The sequence below is a fragment of the Tachysurus fulvidraco genome, chromosome 22 (genome assembly GCF_022655615.1).
Source record: "Tachysurus fulvidraco isolate hzauxx_2018 chromosome 22, HZAU_PFXX_2.0, whole genome shotgun sequence".
NCBI classification, from domain to species: domain Eukaryota; kingdom Metazoa; phylum Chordata; class Actinopteri; order Siluriformes; family Bagridae; genus Tachysurus; species Tachysurus fulvidraco.
Genome location: NC_062539.1, coordinates 15,077,609 through 15,099,042, shown reverse-complemented (window position 1 = coordinate 15,099,042; position 21,434 = coordinate 15,077,609). Strand labels below are relative to the sequence as shown.

Sequence of the window (21,434 nt, the reverse complement as noted above, 5' to 3'; positions counted from 1 at the left end):
TCAAGCAATGTAGCCAATGTAGCCAATGTTAGCCTGTTTATTAGGCCAAGCAATAAGAAAGTCAGAAGAAAGCAGTGTTTGAATTTCTCCACCCTTGGAGCCATACATAACTTCAATGCAAATAAATGCTTACGCTTGCTATGATTAAAAAGGATCTATCAGGAACACATTTCTTGTATCGATATGTTTATAGCCACTATTTGCCTATTAAGCAGCAGGTTTTGTTTCTTCATTTTCATCAACATACTCATTTCAGTCATTACTCAAGCACCAGCTTGCCGTTAATGTTTTTTCATGGCAAAGCTCAAGGCCATTTTGGTCATACTGAACGTTTTCTCAGCCAGAATACTTAGCGTCAAATTCGGTTTACTGGTTTGTTATCAGGATCTTGGCATATTAATCTCAGCCTTGTAGGAATTTTTAATAATTGACAAAAGAGAGAAGAGTGTAGTCCATCTGTTTGCCCTGAATGTAGAGGAAGCTTATTATACTGGGGCAGATTTATAGGAATGGCAAAGAGATGTGAATAACATCATGATTTTTAAATAAGTAACAAGGCATCCTCTCGAATTTGCATCTGGAAAATGACCTTCAATGGCCCAGTGTAAATAACTAAATACTGACCAAATAGCTGTTGTACTGTAAATCTTTTAATGAGTTAGATAATTTCGCTGACTCATTTTAAGCTCATGTGCACGGTTGCATGTGATTAGCATAACGGTTTTTACTTCCCAATAAACAATTTATACGAAAGATCTTCACTGTGTCATGGATAATGAAACCCTTCAATGGATAGTTGATCTAATCATACATATATACCGTTTTGTCCTCATGAAAGAACATAAACATAAACTCAGTCTGAACATTCATTCTATCAGCATTTTTCTATTCTATAATTACTTTTTTATACTGTGACTTTATAACAGTAATGATTTATAATCCCTCTTTTGGGTCTGGTTCTTCTCAAGTTTTCTTGTCATTTCATAGGAGTTTTTTCCTCATCTCCCTCACGGCTGCTTTGTCCATTAGGCATTTAGATCTACATCCAAATATCTGTAAAGTCGCTATGTGTCAGTGTCTATTGTCCAAGTGCTAAACAAATCAAATTTCATTGTGTTAATCAATGTTTTAATGATCTTGCTTTTGAACTGCTTTCCAACATACTGTAAGAACACCTTCTACAAAAATCTGACCTCAACCGAATCCTGTGCTGTTTTGTTGTTTGGGTATCTATGTACAGTATGTGTACTTACAGCACTCAATGGGGTTAGATGCGACTTGTAGAGACACGGTCCTGCCGTTGGGCTGGTTGATGTGGACGCGGAACACCATTCGGACTCGAGTGTTTTTGCGGCCGATGTCCGTCTCGCCCTTCCTCAGCTCGATGTCTGAGTTTCGGAGCTTCAGGATTCCAGCACAGTCGATTCTGGAAGAATTGCATGGAAGAAGTGTAAGATCATTAAAAGTTTCCTTAATAAAGCCTTTACTCATGCGGAAAGAATAAGAATGGGATGTGGACCAATCAGTCAAACCACTGAACTTTCAAATGTAAAAAATAAGCATTGAAAATTTTATTGATTTGCACCTAAGTGGATTTTGTGAGTTTTATGGTTCATTTTGGACAAAAGTGATGGAACCAATGCATGTATTGGCTGTTTGTCATGACTAGCAATGACATCAACTTAAACGTCTACAATAGTAGGCTTTGTAAGGGTGATGCATAACAGGTCAACGTCTTTATCCCATTTGGTACTTTCACACCCTGGAAGAGGGACTTCCCTCCCGTAGCTTAATTGCCTCCCTAGTGTCCATGGAGTGGGGGATCTCTGGTGGCTATGTGTTTCCAGAGGAGAAGCACACTGGGCACCAAATGCTTTCTCACAGCTGGTCGAGCATCTTAATCCAGCCTGCCTCAAAAGAACTACCACTACAAACTTTTACAGCTTCAATTCTTCTAACTAATGCCACATTCAGAGGCAGGAACTTTCTCAGTATTTCATTTCATTCTCTTGCACGCCTAGTCTCTCTCTCTCTCTCTTTCTCTCTCTCTCTCTCTCTCTCTCTCTCTCTCTCTCTCTCTCTCTCTCTCTTTCTCTGTGCATTTTTTTATTTATTGGACATTTGGGTGGAAAAAGGTCTCATGTTTCAAGCTGGCATAAAAAAACTAAATAAAACTAAAGCTAGGCTGATAAAAAATAAAGCAGAGCATACATATGGGATATGGCTTGGGATTCCAATTATTTTATATCTGAGGTTCAGGCAGTTTCTGGAACATGGTAAATGTCAAAAAATTTTACGCAAATCTATTTTCCTCCACTTCAGCCAGTTACAATTTGAATACACAGAAAATACCACAGAGCTATTAGTGTCTGATGTCAATCTCAGGCAAAACAAATTTTTGAGTGAAAAATATTATGAGAGTCCTGTGACACGGGCAATTGAATCATACAAATTAGTAGTGAGTATATATGCTTTAATTCATCAATTGTAGTTCTGTTCTATAATGGTCTATAATGTAAAGGGCAGCAAGATGCAGAGACCATCAGTGTGGGCTGACAGACATTTCCCTGAAACCAGGGTTAAAAGTGTCTGGTGTCCTTACCATCGTTAGGCTCTTTCCGTTGTTAATACTTCTCTTAGCGATATAATTAAGAAACAAGGGAAATGATGGGTAAAAAATGACCTCATTTGCTTCGACAGTGGACATGGCCCAATTAGGTACAATTTCCACCTTGCATGCTCACTGGATTGGATAGAAGCACCCTAGAACCTCCCACAGGATAAAAACATAGCTTGCTTTCACATTTTTAGTCCATAACTTTAAAAAAAATAAACACTGTGTTAAAAATCCAGACTGAACTGCTGCTCTGCTCTGTTTTCCTGACACTTACATGCATTCATGATTTGAATCTGTGTAGCGTTGTGGCCCCTACGGAGATGACTTGGGTAAAACAGATCTTCTGAACAACTGAAACAGGGAGATGAAGAAAAAGAACTGAATCTATGAGAAAAGCACTGTTTTCTGTCTTATCAACAGCCTGCTTATGCATGGAAAGACCACATCAGCCAGCCTCCACAAAACCTGGCCTTTAAAAGAAAAAGGTCCTCAGCCCACACCTTCCTGTCTGAGATTGGACCGGAGAAAACCCCCTCACCGCTCCAACGTTTCAGCAGACAACCTAGCCAAGGCTTATCAGGTCATCAGGACATGGAAGAACGTCTGCTGCTATCTCCTCCTGTAATTTAGTTAACCATTTGATTTGTTCATGACACTTCCACTTCAGATAATTGGTTTAAAATGAGAAATAAAAATGAGAGTTTGGATTACTATTTGAGGCATCATCCTGCTTGGCCAAATTCTTAACAAAATGAAGCTGGTAAAATGGGTAGGTGTTTGTATTTGCTTGAAACCATTGTGTTTTGCCAGTAAACTTTGACAAGTGGTGCATTACCATAGAAAACAACAACAACAAAAAAGAGACATTTGAAGGTGATGGAGGTTATGTAATGTCTGGGTTCTTTGCCTTATTTCTCTTACTCTAAAGCTGCTGGAACAAAAACCAGTGGAGCTGTGGAGAAGGAAAGCCAAGCCAGAAGTGCTGCTGGCTGGACCACATGCCAAGTAAAAGCCCCAGGGACATTTGAGCTCCGGGTGGTGGTGGTGATGAGGGGGAGTACGAAGCAACAAATGTTCTGAGACAGGTCTGTGGAGCAGGATTTGACTTGATCTTTACAGAAGAACAGTAGTCTTAATGTATTCTGAGTGTATTTTGGTGCAGAAAAAAAAATTCCTAAGAAAGGGAAACCCTTTGCTATAGGTTTCTAGATCTAAGGATTCATCCAAAGGAACTATTAAGGGTGCGAGATGGATCCACCGACCTTGATCCACTTGTGGTCCACCAATGATGTCATAGATGAATTATTTCATATAGATTCACTGTTATTAGTCTATAAATAATTTCAGTACAAATGGTATGACAGAGTATGCATGCATGTGGGACAGACTCACATGGCTCTCATGTTGTTCTCAGGCAGGAGAGGGATCTCCAGCACCTTGGTGTTGGATTGCAAGGCCTCATGACTGGCAGTGGAGACGGTCTTGCCGGTGATGCGGTGAACCTGGTAGAAAGCGTGCGGTCGCAGAAGTCGGTCATCTGCCGTGCCAATGAAGAGCTGGAGTGTTAGTGGCTCGCTCTCCATGTAGCCGTAGAGCTGGCAAAACAACAAAGAGATCTAGGTGAGCTCTCAAAAAGCCTGCTACCTCTTAAAAGAAGCCCACTCTTAAAACCCCATCTCTTCTGTGCTGTAATTATTTCAGCACACTGCGGCTAAGGCTTCCTAATGATAGCTTTTAGCCTCAGAGAGCCACACTCGTGCTAACAGTACTGTATTTGTTTCCCTGGTTGGGCTGGAGACGAGCCACATTACCCTTTCCCTAGTATTGCTTGCAGAATTAAAAGAGTTCCCTTTGGGGTTTGGGGGGTTCTTAAAGACAGGTTCGGTTTTTTTTTCTTGAGGTTATGCAGCAGGAACTCTTTCATAGCCTCTGTTCAGTAACACATAAGCTGAAGGTTTGGTCTTTGGTCATGCTGCTGTTTGTGAACATTTCTCAGTGACCATAAAAATAATGCCCATCGAGAAGCAAACGTTTAGAACACACCGTTTCAATGGAAAATAGTGAAAGAAACATAATTCAAACATAATCTATCCATTTACAGTATATAACATTTATAACACCTTATAACAATAAATGAAAATAACTATTCATTTTTATTCTACTAAGATTTTAGGATCTGAGATAACCACAGCTAACCATTTTTGGTGATTATGTTGTTTTTTCTATTTGTTCCTCAATAGAATTTACACAATTTCTATAAATGTCACCTAGTATTTTTTATGCTAAAAACAAAACCACTTAAAATATTGATTTTACACCTACTGGAATTAAATAAGCTTAAAAAAAACAAACAGAAGATCCATGCAGTCTTCTCCCCTAATGCTAGCCTGATTCAATTGACCTGGATTTTGGTGACGGCAGCATTTCTAAGCATAACTTGCTATTAACATGCTGCTAGCCTCCATAATGCTGCCCTGGGGGCTTTCTGACATGGAACACAATATGTGTTATGATTTTTATTACACCTGGCAAAGCTTTGGGCCAGAGCCAGAGACGGTGCCACACTGAGATAAAAGCACCAAGAGAATCAGAACCCCTTACTTCAAACAGGTACAACTTCCCTTCTCTCTCTGGTTACCACTTAGCCCTTCTGCTCTCTAATAAAAACCACTTCAGCACAGGCAGGGGGAACAAATGTTTGTTATACATAGATAGAAACCACTCGTCAGCAGCACAGTAAGTGGCACGGTTGCTGTAGATCTGTGGGATCTGCAAATGTAGACCTATTGTAAAAAATACAGGACTATGGCTATCCCTGGACATTTGCTGTGTATTTTGCATGAATGCATGCAGCAGCAGATTAAAAACTGTATGCTGGATAAGTGGCTCACATCGGCAACCATCATGGTACAACTGAAGAGACTTTGGTGTAACCAGATCTTTCAGTCTGTATGGCTACATTCTCCACACTGTGGGTGGGCAACTGGACTGCACTCTGAAAACAGTAAAAAAGAAAACACTAAGAGCAAAAAAAAACCTAAGATTAACCTCCAGAGCTCAATTCAATTGGGGTTTACTGGCCACATGTTCAATTGCCATGAAAGCAAATAAGAACGACCTGTCAAAATAAAGACCATGTGGTAAATCCAAACTGTGCAATTTCAGGTCTAGGGCTTATGAAGTTTCTTAGAGTGACCAAGTCAAAGTGGGGAGTATGTCAAGCTAAATGATAGGGCTATGCTTATTTAATTGATTGAGTGATCTAACAGAATGTAGACCACATGTAACCTATGACATAACCTGATTAATGCTTATATAATTGCCCCTGTATGGTGGGGCAGTGGGGGCAAGGGTGATTGGGGTATTTGTGTTATCGGAAGTGTCTGCCAACTACAATCTGATTCTTGGATTGAAAAATAAAATGGTTTCTTATCGTAAGTGAGAATCCTATGATATGGTGGTACAGTGGCACAGTGGATATTGTCTCAAACTTACACCACTAGCTTGGGTCCACCCTTAGCTTGGGTTACTGTCTATTCTGTCTGAGATTTCCCTAACATTATCACAAGGTGTTCCTCCGGTTTTACCCAACCCAAGTCCTGCTTCAACAAAACATGCTGGTAGATGGATTATCTACCCTCAGTTGCTGATTGAATGTGTGTGGCATCCCATCCAGGGTGTGTTCCTACCTCACAGTTTGACCCTCCACAGACCCGGATAAAAACTTAAGATGAATGAATGAACTCTTATTATACAGTAATACATGTAATTATTCTACATTGTATGACCTCATCAACTTGCCATCATTAGTTTCCTCTGGCTCCCCCACACACCCTCACCCCACTGTAATCTTAAAAGTTGTACTATTTGCCTTTTGGCTTTTATCAGGTAACCCTTGGATGTCTGAAGGATCATGTCAGGAACAGGAGCAAATACTGACACAGGAAAAACGATTGTGTCAAACGACTGTTAAATAAAAAAACATAGCAATTAATTTGCTATACACACGATTTAACGTGGCCGCATTATTCACACTTCGAGTGACTCGAAAGAAGATGTAGTGACTTAACTACATAAACTGACATGAGGCATATTTTCTAGAAATTAACGAATTTCCAAGCATGATATATTGTCCAAGATGAATAATGATACTTAAGACACATGCTAATATAAAATCCATTATTTACTAGAAGGTCTTTCTAAGCATGATTCCCAGAACTGAATGGTTAAGAATGACAAATTTTTTAAGCCAGCGATTATTGGCTAATGATCTATCCATTCTCCTGGCTCTTTTTCTCTTTTCAGAGTCTCAACAGCTGTCCTGACCCTGAACGCTAAGTCACATATGCTTGTCATCAGCAAGGCATGCCAGGGTCAGGGGCTTCTCGAAGTCCTTACTTCTCTAGAGAGCACTTTATCTCCAAGGTGATCTCACCAGAGGCACTCGCTCTGCTTATTATATTTTACTCGCTGTGTCACTGCAGCTAATTAGCTACAGGCCTGTGTGCTACTAAGCACTCTAGACAAATGGAGAAAATTGAGAAAATGTTGCAACTGCATTTTTGTGCACTCGATCAAGCAGTCTAATCAGAAATTGGTCTTTTAATTTGAGTAGACCATCTGACATATCTTTTTCCACACCACTTAAACTACGGTATTATAGTCATTGCGTTCTGCCATGGTTTTGTTCTTTCAACCAGGCATTACCTCAGCATTTATATGTCTGAGGGAAACGATTTTTTGAGCTCACAGGTCTAGCAGTGTAGGGCAACAACTATGGCTGGTTTAATTCAAAAGCAAAAGTGACCTCATACACAAAGGGAAGTGATGAATGAGGTCAGGTAACTTGCAGTGATGTTGGTCTTCCTGAAAGTAACGTAACATGTTTTTGTCCCCCTTGGGCAAACTCCTTAGATCCATTTAACATGTGTTCTCCTGAACCCTCCCTCACTTTCTCTCTCTCTCTCTCTCTGTGTCTTTATCATCTCACATTGAGACACTGTCTAAAATACACCATGAAATCCAAATGACTCTTTATGTCTGTTGGCTTGATAGGTGCCAAAGTCTTTATTTTCATTCAATAGTCCAGTATGTGGCAAAAAAAACAAAAAACAAATTTACTTATAGTTCACTATTGAATCTCTGGAAAATAAAGAAATACTGATGACACATCTGGACTATTGACTGTGTATTAATCTTACTCACTGGCCACTTTATTTGGCCCACTTGTTTTTCCAATCTTAAACTCTTCAGATTCATGATCTTGGCCTTTGCGATGCTTTATTTTCACCCAGAAAAGTACCACACACTTGATGGTTGTTGGTTTTTTTCCCGCACAATTCTGTGAAAACTTGATAGACTGTTATGTGTAAACTTACCTGCCATTTTAATGGACCTTAACTGAAGCTCTTGACCAGTATCTGCATGATTGGATAATTGTATTAATGTATTTATGAGTATTAATTGTATTAATGAGTATTAATTGTATTAATTGTGTTAATGAGTAGGTGGTGGTGTTCTGAATAAATTGTACAGTGAGTGTATTCACCTGTCCTTTTGAGTTAATTGATTTTTTTTCCAAAAATATCAGTTTTGTTGTTGCTAAAATCCATTTTATATTGTCCAGTTTAATCAGTTAAGGAGGAAGAAAAATTATAATTTTTTTTTATAATTTTTTTTATTACCATCACCATCCTCTATGTTTCAAATCAGGAAATTGAACATAGTTTGTCTGACTTAGTTCTGCATGTTCCCTACTATTTTGCATGAAAAAGCTCTGAGTCTCAGTCTGAGTCTCAGTCAGAAAGCCAAACCTCTCTTGTACTCGAGATCTGTTCCTACTTTACACTGATTTGCCAGTTTATTAGGTTTACCAATCTGATAGATAATAAGCAGGCAACTCACTGTACAAAGTTTTTCCATACTGCATGGATTGCCAGTTTATCAGATATGCCTAAGCATATACATGTACAGAATTACCCAGGAAATGCACTATTATTCCCCATAACTACTGTAATATGGCACATGACATGCTCAGCAGACTTCCTACATCAGTATGGCTCCTAGGTATTAGTGAAATGCCCTCCCTGGAAACACATCACTCCTGTTGGGTCAGCTCAAGAATTTGCAATAAGCACATTTGTTTAAGGAAATGAGAGGCTGATGAGTGGTGACATCAGAGGGCGACATTAAATAAGCTCCATTTTCACATTTTCTTTCTCTGTATTACTTAACATTATGTAACTTTGTCTAACTCATTCCTGCTCTCATTTCTGTCTCTTGTACTCTCCACGGTGGTAAGTAGGAATTTCATGACTGGTCTAGTCCACGTGGCGTAGAAAGGGGGAGAGGGAGAGAAAGTGTATGAGTGCAAGGTTGGAGGAAAGGAAGGAGGGGGACCTTGGTCCATTATCACATTCGCTCATAGGTGCTGACAGTCACCCAGCGAGGCCTCTCTGTACCAAATTAAATCTACCCTCATCTAAGACTTATTATACCCACACCAAAATCCCTTTTATTAACTCTCTGCTGATTCACATAGCATTTGCTATATGTGTGTATATGAGAGAGAGAGAGAGAAACAGAGAGAAAGAAAGAGAAATAGATTTGCTTTACTGTAATTGGCTGCCTCGGTAATCATTGTTGCTTTTATGGTTTTCGGCAGAGTGACAATAGTCTGTGGTGAGTATTAAAACGCAAATGCAAAACGAATGTCACTCAGGGCCAATGTTTAGAGCTCCCCATGTCTAGACCAAAGATCATAGAGATCATATGCACTGTATAAATCGACGGCTTAAAAAGGAGCGTCTTTGTACCTGAGTGCCTTGCCAAAGGCTACACACTGATGTGTGCAGGATCCCAGTGCCCCGTGATCTAAGTGGCGGCCAACGATGCCTTACCTCATAAATCTGTGGTCAGCACCTCAGACCAATGAAAATGTTGCCGTCGCACAGCATTCTTTAAGTTTCTCCATGGTCGCAATTAGTGGTTTCCCAATACCAATGTCTTGAGTAAGGGGAGGCCCTCAAAGAAAAGGAAATCTGGGCACATCTGAGTGTTTAATGGATCTTTACATAATAAACATGAGACGGTAATTATTTGAAAGATGATACTTTCTTGATTTCTTTAATAAATCTGTCAACTCTGCCTCAATATGAAACAAAGATGGGGATTCCAGGCTTGTTCAATTGGACTCAGTACAGGAGACTTACTAGAGAAACATGTTTTCAGACAGCAAATCTCAACACATTTCACAGTATTCATCCAAAACCTCAGGCTTTGAAATCAGAGCAGTTAAGTAGTAGCCTAGTAGTACAGGGAATCTCTTCGCCCAAAAGGGAATCAGATTACGTGTCAACCAGACTTTTAGGTATTGTTTTTAAAGTTTAACCAATGGCAGTTAAAGACTTTTAAACATAAAACATAGCTTTAAGTTATGGGAATACTTAGTGAGTCGTAGCTTGGTCTTCACTCCCCTAAAACTAAATTCCATGTAGTTCAGGACTGGCAAACACTTGCGATATTCATTTTCATGATGGAAAAACCCATCGTTCTTGGGGTGTTCTTTCCCTTGAAGGTAGACCTTGAGATTCCCCCCAGAATGCCTTTAAAACCATCATGTAGATGTTGGCAATGACTGTGGTGCAGCAGTGTGCCTTTTCCGAAGACGGACATCCCCCCAATAGTATTGCGGTTGCCAGTAGCTAGGGAAGAGGAAAAGTGGCTACAGGGGTCAGCTTCCAAAATAATAAACCATACAGGCAAATTAAAGGCACAGGCAAAGACAGAATGGGCAGCTGGCGAGTTCACAGATTCTTGTCTAATTAGGGGAAGGAGATTTCTGGGGTATGTTCTGGGGGATGGGGTATCTCTCTCAAGCCTTGGCCTCCAGTCTGCCAGTGGTGTAGTGGAGAGGGAGAGTGATGTCACCTCTATGAAAGAAACTTTCCAAAACAAAGGGAAGTCTGTGTGGTTGGGAGCAGCAGTAAAAGAGAGTAGGAAAACACCTCTGTTCATTACAGTGGAACCTCGATGATCACTAATGAGTATGCCAAGGGGGGCAGAGAAACAGTCCGGCTTGGGAGAAGGGGGGCACCATTTTTTGTTGGCGCTCCAGTTGTTTACATCATATGACAGAAAATTAAAATGCAACCCCCCCCTTGTGATGACTATACAAACGAAATGTGATATGGAATATCGAAGTTTGAAGTTTGACAAGGGATGGTGCCACTGGTGGCCACCGCTTTGTTTGTATCTCTTGTTTTGACAATGCTACTCTACAGGAAAATTGTCACCACCTCAATAGAAGCAACATGAGTGCGTTTGTGTATTGATGCATGAAAGGAAACATTTTGGATTGAGTGTCATCCAATGGATTGACTTGGGAGCACTTTTGAGAGATGAATGCCTCACCAGAATTGACACCAACAATGAGACAAGGTCCCCTGGAGTCCCAACACAGTAGCATCAGCTGGGTTATGGGACTCCTGTCCCTCTCTGCCCCAATACCATTCCCTACTCCTCTGTAGGGGCACCACTTGTGCCTAGGGTCCTTAATCAGCAGGAAGCAGAGGGTCCCAGAGGGGAAGGAGCTCTGCTGAGCCTCAGCTGCCTGCCTGTTGACTCCCTGTGCCCCACACCCTCTTCCCCCTGCTGCCGTTCTCCATGGCTGCCATCCACCCGCCCAAAACCTGCTCTTCATTACTGTCTTACCCTGGGAGCCATGATGCGAATGATGCTCAGGCAAGGAGAGTAGGAGAATGGGGGAAGGCGGGGGGGCCAAAATTTCAACCCACTCTACTCTCAGTTTTGGATCTTCTACGGCAAATTCTGGCAGCAGTTGAAGCATGACTAAGCTGAAGCTTCTTTCTCCCAGAAGCTCTATCACTGGACGGGATTGCCTAACTCAGCCGAGAAAGCAGCAAGTAAGCTTCTGCTGTCTGCTCGAGAGGCCGCAGGCTGATGAAAGCTCTCGTATATTTCCCCCAAACTCGAGCAGTTAAGGCATTAAATCACAGTGAAGAAAAGTAAAAGTTAAAAGAAGCATGCTAACAATGTGAACATGGCAGATGAAGTGCGTCACTGAAATGGTATTTTTTCAACTTGTTTCTAAAAATTAATTGTACCGGACATAAACGTAATTTTATTATAAAATATAAAAAATATAAATATAAGAAGCTAACAAATTCTGTTGCTGTTATTTGAATATATGAATCCCAATAGAGATTAAAATTGATACTATTCAATTTATACACAATTTATATATAATAAATTTAAATCAAAATAAATCAATTTATATATAAATTTAACACTTTATAGTCAAATGTTCGTGGACAGTTGACCATAATTCTCAGATGTGCTTTTTAAACATTCCATTTAAAGATTTAGAAGGCTTATAATTAGATTTTTTCTATGTGAGTGTGACTATGTTTAAGGGCATTACTGAGGCCAGGTACAGTACTGATGTTGGGAGTGAAGGTTTGAGGTCTGGGGTTTGGGGGCATTCAGGGTTGAAGACAGGGCTCTGTGGAGGACACTTGAGTTCTTCTACACCAACTTTCGTGAATGTCTCCAATGATGGCTATGATGGTCAGGTTTTCACACACATTTGGCAATATGAGGGACACTATGATACCACTACACCCATGAGAGATGAAGTGGCACAAGCTTAGTCAGGTCCAGCTCTCAATAGCAAACATATGACAGGCTAAGTTGGTTAATGTCTACCTCCCTACAGGCCTATGTTAACAAATTCACCTTCAACATCGAGACGTGACTTCTGCTCGGGGAGGAAATGGATTATAAATAACACCTGAGAGTTGATGAATTAGGTTTGAAACTGACTGGGCGGCAGCTGCTGTGCTGGGAAGTGAAAGTGCCCGTGTTCGACTGGGGAGAAAATAAGGGTTTGGAAAACAGCTGCAATGCCTCGACTACTGCCTTTACCAAGAGACGGCAGCAACGCGCCAGTGTGTCTGCGTCTGAATGTATTACATTATTGATTTCATGGCCACACGCACGTCACTCCCGACCACATACACACACACGTAGCATTGCACTTTCAAGTGCACTTTCCACCTTGGATAAACCAAGAAGCGAATTAAGGGGTTTTAGTTCAAGACAGAAAAATAGAGAACGCTTTTTTGTAACGTGTTAGGTAATGCAGGTGAGAATGACGTGGGTCCTGTAATGCCTGCCAAGCACAATAGTTAGAGGCGGTGCTCATGTGCCGCAATAATTGCGATAATATGCGCCACTGCAATTCGCTCCTGCAAATGGTGTAGTCGATTGACTTCGGACTTCACGGTCCATTAATAACACATACACACCAGCATGTCACTCACAAGTGCATACACACTCTCTTTTTCTTTCTTTCTTTTTCTTTCTGTCACTCTCAAATGTTCCCCTACCCTTACGGAACGCTCACATGGCCAGGCAGCAAAATAGACATGGAACAAAATTTGACTTTTTTATTAAACGCAGTGCTAATTTAACCCGATTCAGGATCCTAATAAGAGTTACATTCGAAATCTTTTAAAACATATATAATGTTTCTGCACAGTTAATAGTTAAGGTCACTTTTCTTAATATTCCCAAATATAGTTCAAACTGTATAAATAATGTAATAATTGTAAAATAAAGCCTAGATTTATTTGGGTTGATGAGTCAAGTTGCAAAGCCTCCTTGGCTATTACAGAATACAGAACCGCTGACCTTTTTACACATTCTGCGTAGGGGAAACACATTACGAGTCATCGCTCAAACATACACAAAAAAGAATAGTCTACTTTTCCCCCTAATACAAATGGCAGATGAGCGAATCTGGAATGATTGACAGTTGTACAAATGTCAAAAAACGTACAAATATTAACCCCTTGGTCTCGCTGGAAGCCCCGCCCTCTTCCCCGTTTCACATTAGTAGTACCTGCCACTTGTTTCATTAGTTCTACTTTCCTGCATGTCATTTTTTCCCCCTAATTTCAGACAAGCTACTTTTTTCATCAAGTGACTGGTGGTTACTGTAAAAGTACTGTGCTACTAAATTACTAAAAGGTTTACAACACACAGAGATACATCACAGGATAAACACATGCTATGTTACATTTTAGACTCTACAGACTCTAGCTACACTAAAATTTACTTACCCGGGCTCTAGATTCACTAAATGAATTAGATTAGACAGAAACATTTGCAAGGGTTTTTATACTGTATTCTTGCTAGCAAAAGAAAAGTTAGCATACCTGCACCACAGGGTGGCCTCCTGATAGGGCCTTCACTGCCCCTCGGCTGCCTTCAGTCTCATAGTGGGCCCGGTGATGGGATTTGGGTTGCACCTCGATTTGCAGATTGTAGGGACCTGAGCAGGATGGCAGCTGCCAATCAAGAGCCGGCAGGGACGGGCTGCAAAATCACAGCACAATATACTTCATCAAGATTTATGAATTACGCACACATACGGACATTCACAGACACAGTCTTACAGGCATTAATCGGATGAGTGAAACCAGATTTTCTGCCTGCTCTGGCAAGCGTTCGGGACCTGGATCCCTCCATTTCATCATTGTCTCTAATCTAATCTGTTGTAGTCACAGCCTGACATACTTAATTTTTAAAGTCTGGCAGCTAATTGTGAACATTTTTTTTCTTCTTCTTCAATCTTCTTCTTTTCAGAAGAAATAATGAAAGAAGTATGAGTTCCATTTAAAGTGTTCCATGCATTCTATCACGACTTGACAGCTCATCAGTCCAGGTCTCCACAAAAGCACTTATGCTTTTAAGTGGATAAATTTGGTTCCGCTGAAACGATGAGACTTTGTGCGAGTTTAATAACGATTCAGAAAACGCCTTGCGTTTTTTTTAAACTATGTTGTGTTTGTGATTCTCTGTTGTCCAGAGTGAACGAGCAATGAGAGAACACATTCCCACGTGAAAAAAAACACAAAAAGCACACGTTGACGGAACAAAATTTCAGCACACCCGGATGCCTGGACGACGCAACAAAAAGCAACACAAATGGACACAATCTCAGGCATCCTCTTGGAACTTTTGGTGTGTTTTCTGACCCAAAATGAACTAGCTTCCCTCTGGACTTTTATCTGCATTTTTATCTGTCTTTTATCGGCCTAATGTGTCTGAGAGGGAAGGAGAATCTGCAGCTAGCGCCACCGGCATTGACACCATCACTTCCTGTTCCACACTATCACCCTCAAACACTTGATTTCCGGCAGGAAAGCATGCCGGCGGAGGAAAGTGCGCACACGCATACACACTCGTGCACTATGACCACAGGCGGACCCAGAGGCCTGTTAAAAACAGTAAAAACAACAAAATAATAAAATGATGTGTTGGTGAGTGTTTATGTATGGGTTGCTATGAGAACTACTCAACAACAACACATTGCATCGGCCTTTGGATAGGAATTTATGAAATACGTAAGAACTTTCTACCTTCAGTTTCCTACTGCTATAACTAAAATAGTTTTATTTTACATAGCAAGCGTAAGAGACTTCATAGTAAGGTATAATCTGCATGTAAACACAAATCATTCATAAGACATAATCGTGTGCTTGAAGCATCAATTATTGAAATAGATCAGGAATTTTTAGATGTATGTCTATTTGAATTTTGTGTACAACTGAATACCTGAGGTAAGGTTTGGGCTTGGGCCATGAGTATGGGTGAGGTGGAACATCCAGGAAACCTGAGCAATAGCTCTCCTTCTTGAATGGCATACGGTTAGAATTGGCATAGTCCTCCTGGCCAAGTTCTGTTCCCACGTCCTCATTTGCCGGCTCCACCTTCAAGCTCATGCTGGGGTTGTGCTCTACACTGGTCTTCCGGCTCTTGTTTGGAACACCGTCACCGAGATCAGGAAAGCCGTCTGTACTGAGAGCATTGATGGCTGCCACAATAGCGGAATTGGTATACTGGTTAGTGTTTCCCAGCCAGCTTTCTTCAAGCCTTGGTGAACCCTGAGGTGACGCCCCAGGTGAGTGGTTGGGTGACATGCCTGATACGTGCCCATAAGGGGTGCCATTGAAGCTATACTTCCGCTTGCCGTGACTTCCGATGTCGTCGTTGGGTGAGGTGGAAGGGGAAGTACGAGGAGAGGGACCTGGGGCATGGCCATGAGGAGGGCAAGACAGCATCGAAGAGGATAAGCCTTTGGGTGATACACAGGGTGACTGCCAGGGTGAGTTCTGGGGTGAATTTTCATAGTTGTAGAAACCAGATTCATATGATGCCTCAGAGTTGCAGCTACTTGCTGGACTCAGACTGCTTGGATCACGGTACCCATCAGCACTAGGCAAGGTCAAGGTCACAATGTTGACTCGCTTAGGCACAGGGCCCATGGTCCCACTTTCCACCACCTCTTCCTCAGGCATCTGGCCATATGAGGTGATCTCAATGCGTGGCCTCTCCAGAGGAGGTGCACCGTTAGGACGGAGCCCAGGGAAGTAGTAATTGGGACCCACGGTGCTCTCTTGGAGACCGTAACCCGCTTGGTGGCATGATGAGACTGAGATAACAGGGCTTGATTGAAGATTGTGGTACTGAGATGCCAGGCAAGGGTTGGCCATGCCAAGTGGGAGAGACAGACTAACATTTGGTGTGTAGCTAAAAGCCTCTGCGAACACAAAAGAAAAAGACAATGATGAGTAAAAAACAAAAGTACTACATCTATTAGCAGCACCATAGAGGCCTACTTCAAAATGTACTTTGAGGCATGGAGAAATCTGCATGAGCATATGGACAGTAACAAATATTTAAGGTTAACTCAAGGGGATGAGGAAGGTGAATGTATTTGTTCAATCCTTGTACTGTAATTGCAGCAAAATTGCTTTTGCTTCTTTGCATTGTTACAAAAAGAAGGATTGTGCAAAGTATCAATGATAAAACATGAATTTCTAACAATCTGCCTGAGATTATGGATTATTTGTATCAGTTATTTTAAAGCCTTCATTTATAAAAACACTCAAACAATTTCACTTTCACGTGGCTCAAAGGAAAACAAAATCAAACAGGTTAAAGAAAATGGCCCCATCATGACCCTGTTCGTACCTATTCAGATTTCTAAAGAAAACACTGTGTTCTGTTTGAACAGTGACTTTTTTTTTTTGTGGCCAGCCCCTTCACCTCAATCTATATTTGTTAACTGCAGCGGTACGCAACCAGGACACCACGTGAAATGATGAACCTGTCATGCACCACAGAATGCGTGGGCAGACTGACTAAAATTAGTGTGTGACAGACTATTTCCAGAAGCAGATGCAATGAAAAAAAAAGAAAAGAAAAAAAAAAACAGCTGTCAGTCTTGTAAAGATAAAAAAAAATCTACAAGAAGTTTAAAAGTAATCTTATTTTAATTAGACAAAATAAATACTTATATATATAGTTTCTCTCTCTCTCTCTCTCTCTCTCTCTCTCTCTCTCTCTCTCTCTCTCTCTCTCTCTCTCACACACACACACAAAACACACACACATACACAGATACACAGGATAAAACAAAGAATCCTTTTCTTAAATTGACTGAATATGTATAAAATATTAACCAGCTGTATTTGAATGGAAAACAAAAATATTTACCAAAAAATTTGGTAAAAAAAAGATTTTTATTGCACTGAAGATCATCTTTTCCAGAGATAAAGAAAACTAATGCTGCAATGTAATTTCTTGCCAAATCTATTAAACTAGAAAACCAGATTCATTCATATACATATACAAACACATACAGTACACAGACAAACACATGCACATGCACAAGCACACACACACACACACACACACACACACACACACACACACACACACACACACACACACATACAGACTCTGCCACCTGCCCAACACACCTCTCTCCATTTCCCTCTCTCCGCCTCGGCTGCCGTACTCAAACAGAAAGCTGAAATCAAATTCGGGCTCTTTATGGCCGGATCCCATCTTCAGCGTCTCCGGGAAGGAGTGTTTAAGCGCCGCTGTGTATCAGCAGCTTCTCGTGCAGAGCAGAGCAGTGGCTTTTGACATCCTGTTCAGTCACACAAGAGCTCTTATCTCTTCCTTACCCTCGTAGAAAAAAAAAAACCACCTGCCGCCTCATTCTGAGGGTTCACTCACAGCCAGATCCGCCCCTTACTAGTTCCTTTTTTCGACTTTGAGGTAGTCTGTGATTCTCGCACACACACCGCACTCTGCAGCAGGTACGTCTGCATACATTTACACGGGGTTTTCTCTTTTCTCTCCATGTGACATGGCTTGTTTGCATTTCAGGCTCATGGGAGCTGCTCGACAGGGAAGTGAGCTGCAATAGATTGCATAGCCGTTCACCACACACACGAAAGCATAGTGAAATAAAGCAGAAGTCGCCCCTTTTGTTGGAATTTTACCGTTTGCAAAGTGTACACGTGTGCGGCCTACACGGGAGCCTGGAATGTTTGTTTTCTAATATTAATTAATTAATTAATTCATTTATTTATTTATTTTTTAACACTCTCCCACTGTCCTGTTTGTGTTGTGCGAGAGTCAGTCTCTTAATTGTGTGTCTGGTGAAATTATGGGTATAAGAGACAGAGGGTTGGGTAAAAAAAATTGGAAGAGGGGTGCAGAAAACTGCCTTCGTCAGCAGGCTGAAGAGCTGAGACGATACACACACACACACACACACACACACACACACACACACACACACACACACACACACGTGCTGAGGCGGCGCACATGCATACCCAAACCAAGCAGTCTGCTATCAATTATGAGGCTTAAAAGCAGAGGGCTGAAACGAATAATCATGCTCCCCTCGCCACAGTAATGCAATCCCCCAAACCGCACAGACAGACAGAAGGAACCCCAAATCGACGCAGAGCCCATGACATCAGTGCGCTTTAGTTACTGGAGTAAGTGTACGAGAGACGGGGATCCTTCATCCATCATCAATCTCCGATACGCTTTCCCGTATCAGCACACAGAGCCTTCGTCCGCTAATAAATGATGTGATATTCAGTGTGCACTCCTGATCCCAACTGAACTGAGACACTTAACTGAGAGTTAAAAAAAAACTGAGGCAGCAATATTGCAACATATTGATGCAACTATCACAGGCACTGGCGAGTCTATTTGTGGCCATAACAGCTGTGCTCCAGTGCAATAAAATATCATAGGTGTTATAACGGACTGCTTGTGGTTCCAGGACTGACAGTGAGAAAGTAGCAGCTGATTAACAAGTACACAGCGAGACTTGATCAACAACCACACCTTCTGTTCTATTCTAAAATCAAGATAGTGACAAGACTGTTCGGTTTTAGTGTGATTAATGCATCAATAAAGAAATTAACAAGAAAACTGACAAAGTGAATCTTATTCTATTCTATTCTATTCTATTCTATTCTATTCTATTCTATTCTATTCTCTTTTAAAGTACCTACATTAACATAGTGTTCTTAGGTTACACTGATAATGCAACTGATCTTTATTAATTATGCATTTATAAATGTATTAATACCATTCTATTCTATTCTATTCTATTCTATAATATTCTATTCAAGTGTCAATGTTTTGGCATGGCTGTATTAGGGTACCTCATTGATAATGAATTAATAAAGGAATTAACAGGTAATTAAAACAACCTGCATCTCTATTCTATTCTATTCTATTCTATTCTATTCTATTCTATTCTATTCTATTCTTTCAAAGTAACTATATTGACTTAATCCCAATGACTTAATGTCATTATAGTTGCTTTGAAATGAAAAGTTACATAAAGGATAATTTGTGCATTTGACTAACTGCATTTCAGATACTGGCAGGTTAACTAAAAGCATCAACATGCAATTCTATTCTATGTTTTTCTATGTTTATGCATTATATTCTCTTTAAAGGTAACTGTATTGGCAATAAATCATATTATGTTGCAGTATTGATAAATGCATCTAACTATTCTGCACTTTTAGATATCTGGTCAATAACCAGTCAATAATAATAATAATAATAATAATAATAATAATAATAATAATAATAATAATAATAATAATAATAATAACAATTAAAAATGCAATTCAAATTCTATCCAAAGCATCAACATGAAATTAATAGAAATTCACATATCTGTTTATCTCTCGGTTTAGTTGTGTCTTTGACCCTTTCGTTTTGAACCTTTAATGGGATGACAACATTACCACATTACCGTTACGTTATATAAGACATGAGTGCATTATTCAATCAGTAACACTTCATTAACAGATCTACTGGAAATATAACATTTCATACACGCCAAATGTCTCTTCTATATTCTTTTCACAAAATCACAAAACACCTTTATTATCTCGGCAATGTTAATGTACAGTGTGACCAAGTTACGAGTCAATTAATCGATGAATAGTGAATTATCTTTGACAATGTGAAAGCATTGTTATGGAATCTATGATAGGAAATGTTTTGTGGATTCTACTGAATTTGTTTTTTTTTTAAAATACAAATCAACTTTCTGACAGGAACATATCATGTTACTGTATCACTACTGCATTTAAATAACTCCACTTTAGATATGAGTCCATTAATCAGTCAATAAGATACTACAGTAGATAGAGATGATTCTACTGAAAGCATCACTATGAGTGTGCATTAGAAAAAAAAATTGAACTTCTATATTCTTTTGTAAGACCAAAGATTAATTAGATAATTGATAATTAGATTGTCTAATTAGACAATTTTCTGTTTGATCTCTTCTTTTTGAATTGTCCAATAGGTTAAACTGCATCATTGGCCTATTGAACTGTGTTCTGAATCTGTTAATTAGAATTTTATACCGTTCTTTATTGGGTTATTATGTGCATGATACTTTTTCTTTAATGGATATGGACACAGCGCATCAAGTTGAACCGGAGCAGGTTATTTGCAATAAGCACACTGCCACACACACACACACACACACACACACACACACACACACACACACACACACACACACACACACACACACACACACACACACACACACTCACCTTCTTCCGCAGACTTCATGCTGATCTGAGCAGAGCAGTAGAGCTCGGATCCCCTCCGTTTGCCCAAAGCCGGCCGTGTGAAGTTGGCGCTCGTATCAGGACGCGTGCACGCAGACGCGGGCATTCACCCTCTCGACACGGGAGCGTGCAAACTTTCCAATACAAATAAACAAACAAGAAAAAAAAAAAAAAAAAAAAAGGAGTCAAGCGAGTGCAAATGAAGTGTGAAACCTGAGGAAGATCAGTGTAAACTGTGCATCCCGGTCCGTTGCGTGGCTGTTTGGTTACGCGTTTCGGTAGAGCGCAGCGCGTCTGGCGTCAGTCACTCTGTACGCGCGCTGTCGCTTCTCATAATGAGGCTCTCCGTGGGTCTTTTTGTTTTTCTTTTAGTTTTTTTTTTTACCGGCGTTGCGTGACACGACTATTTACGGAGCTCCCGCACCGCGCTGTATTTAAACCTGGAAAATACCCTCCTACTCCATAACCAATCATCCCCGCCTCCCGAATCCCACGCGCCGCCCCCCGTTCGCTTACGGTTGCGCCCCCGGCAGCCTCTCAGCAGCGGGAATCTCTCCGGGAAGGGATTCCGCCTGCATTCATCAAGATGTTTGGACGGATTGTTGCCACGTCCGTGACACAACACTTTATTATTTATTATGTCTATTTAATCATTAAAAATGTCATATTTTACTTTTCCCTTCATTGTTGCGCATCCTATAACCGTTGCTTAAGATGCTTAAATCTTTACCTAGTTCCTTCAAACCATGTCTAGAGGCGAAGCACTTTTTTGCACGAGTTTTCCCTTCTGCACACAGAGACACTGG

At 40.6% G+C, this 21,434-nt stretch overlaps 1 protein-coding gene across 2 annotated transcripts in view; it reads right to left on the bottom strand.

Moving 5' to 3' along the window:
* The window catches only part of LOC113640328 (nuclear factor of activated T-cells, cytoplasmic 1-like), a 62,008-nt gene extending 40,923 nt beyond the window's left edge, over positions 1 to 21,085 (bottom strand). Inside the window, exons 1-5 of one of the 2 annotated variants that reach the window (XM_027142777.2) lie at positions 20,611 to 21,085; positions 15,260 to 16,244; positions 13,858 to 14,017; positions 4,010 to 4,212; positions 1,254 to 1,426 (exon numbers count right to left, since the gene is read on the bottom strand). In XM_027142777.2, the coding sequence (XP_026998578.1) occupies positions 1,254 to 1,426; positions 4,010 to 4,212; positions 13,858 to 14,017; positions 15,260 to 16,244; positions 20,611 to 20,734 (1,645 nt within the window). In that variant the 5' untranslated portion in view covers positions 20,735 to 21,085. Of the gene's footprint in view, positions 1 to 1,253; positions 1,427 to 4,009; positions 4,213 to 13,857; positions 14,018 to 15,259; positions 16,245 to 17,469; positions 18,072 to 20,610 lie in introns of those variants that run through there. The other variant, XM_027142778.2, reaches the window with a different exon arrangement.
* Between the last annotated feature and the right edge of the window lie 349 nt (positions 21,086 to 21,434).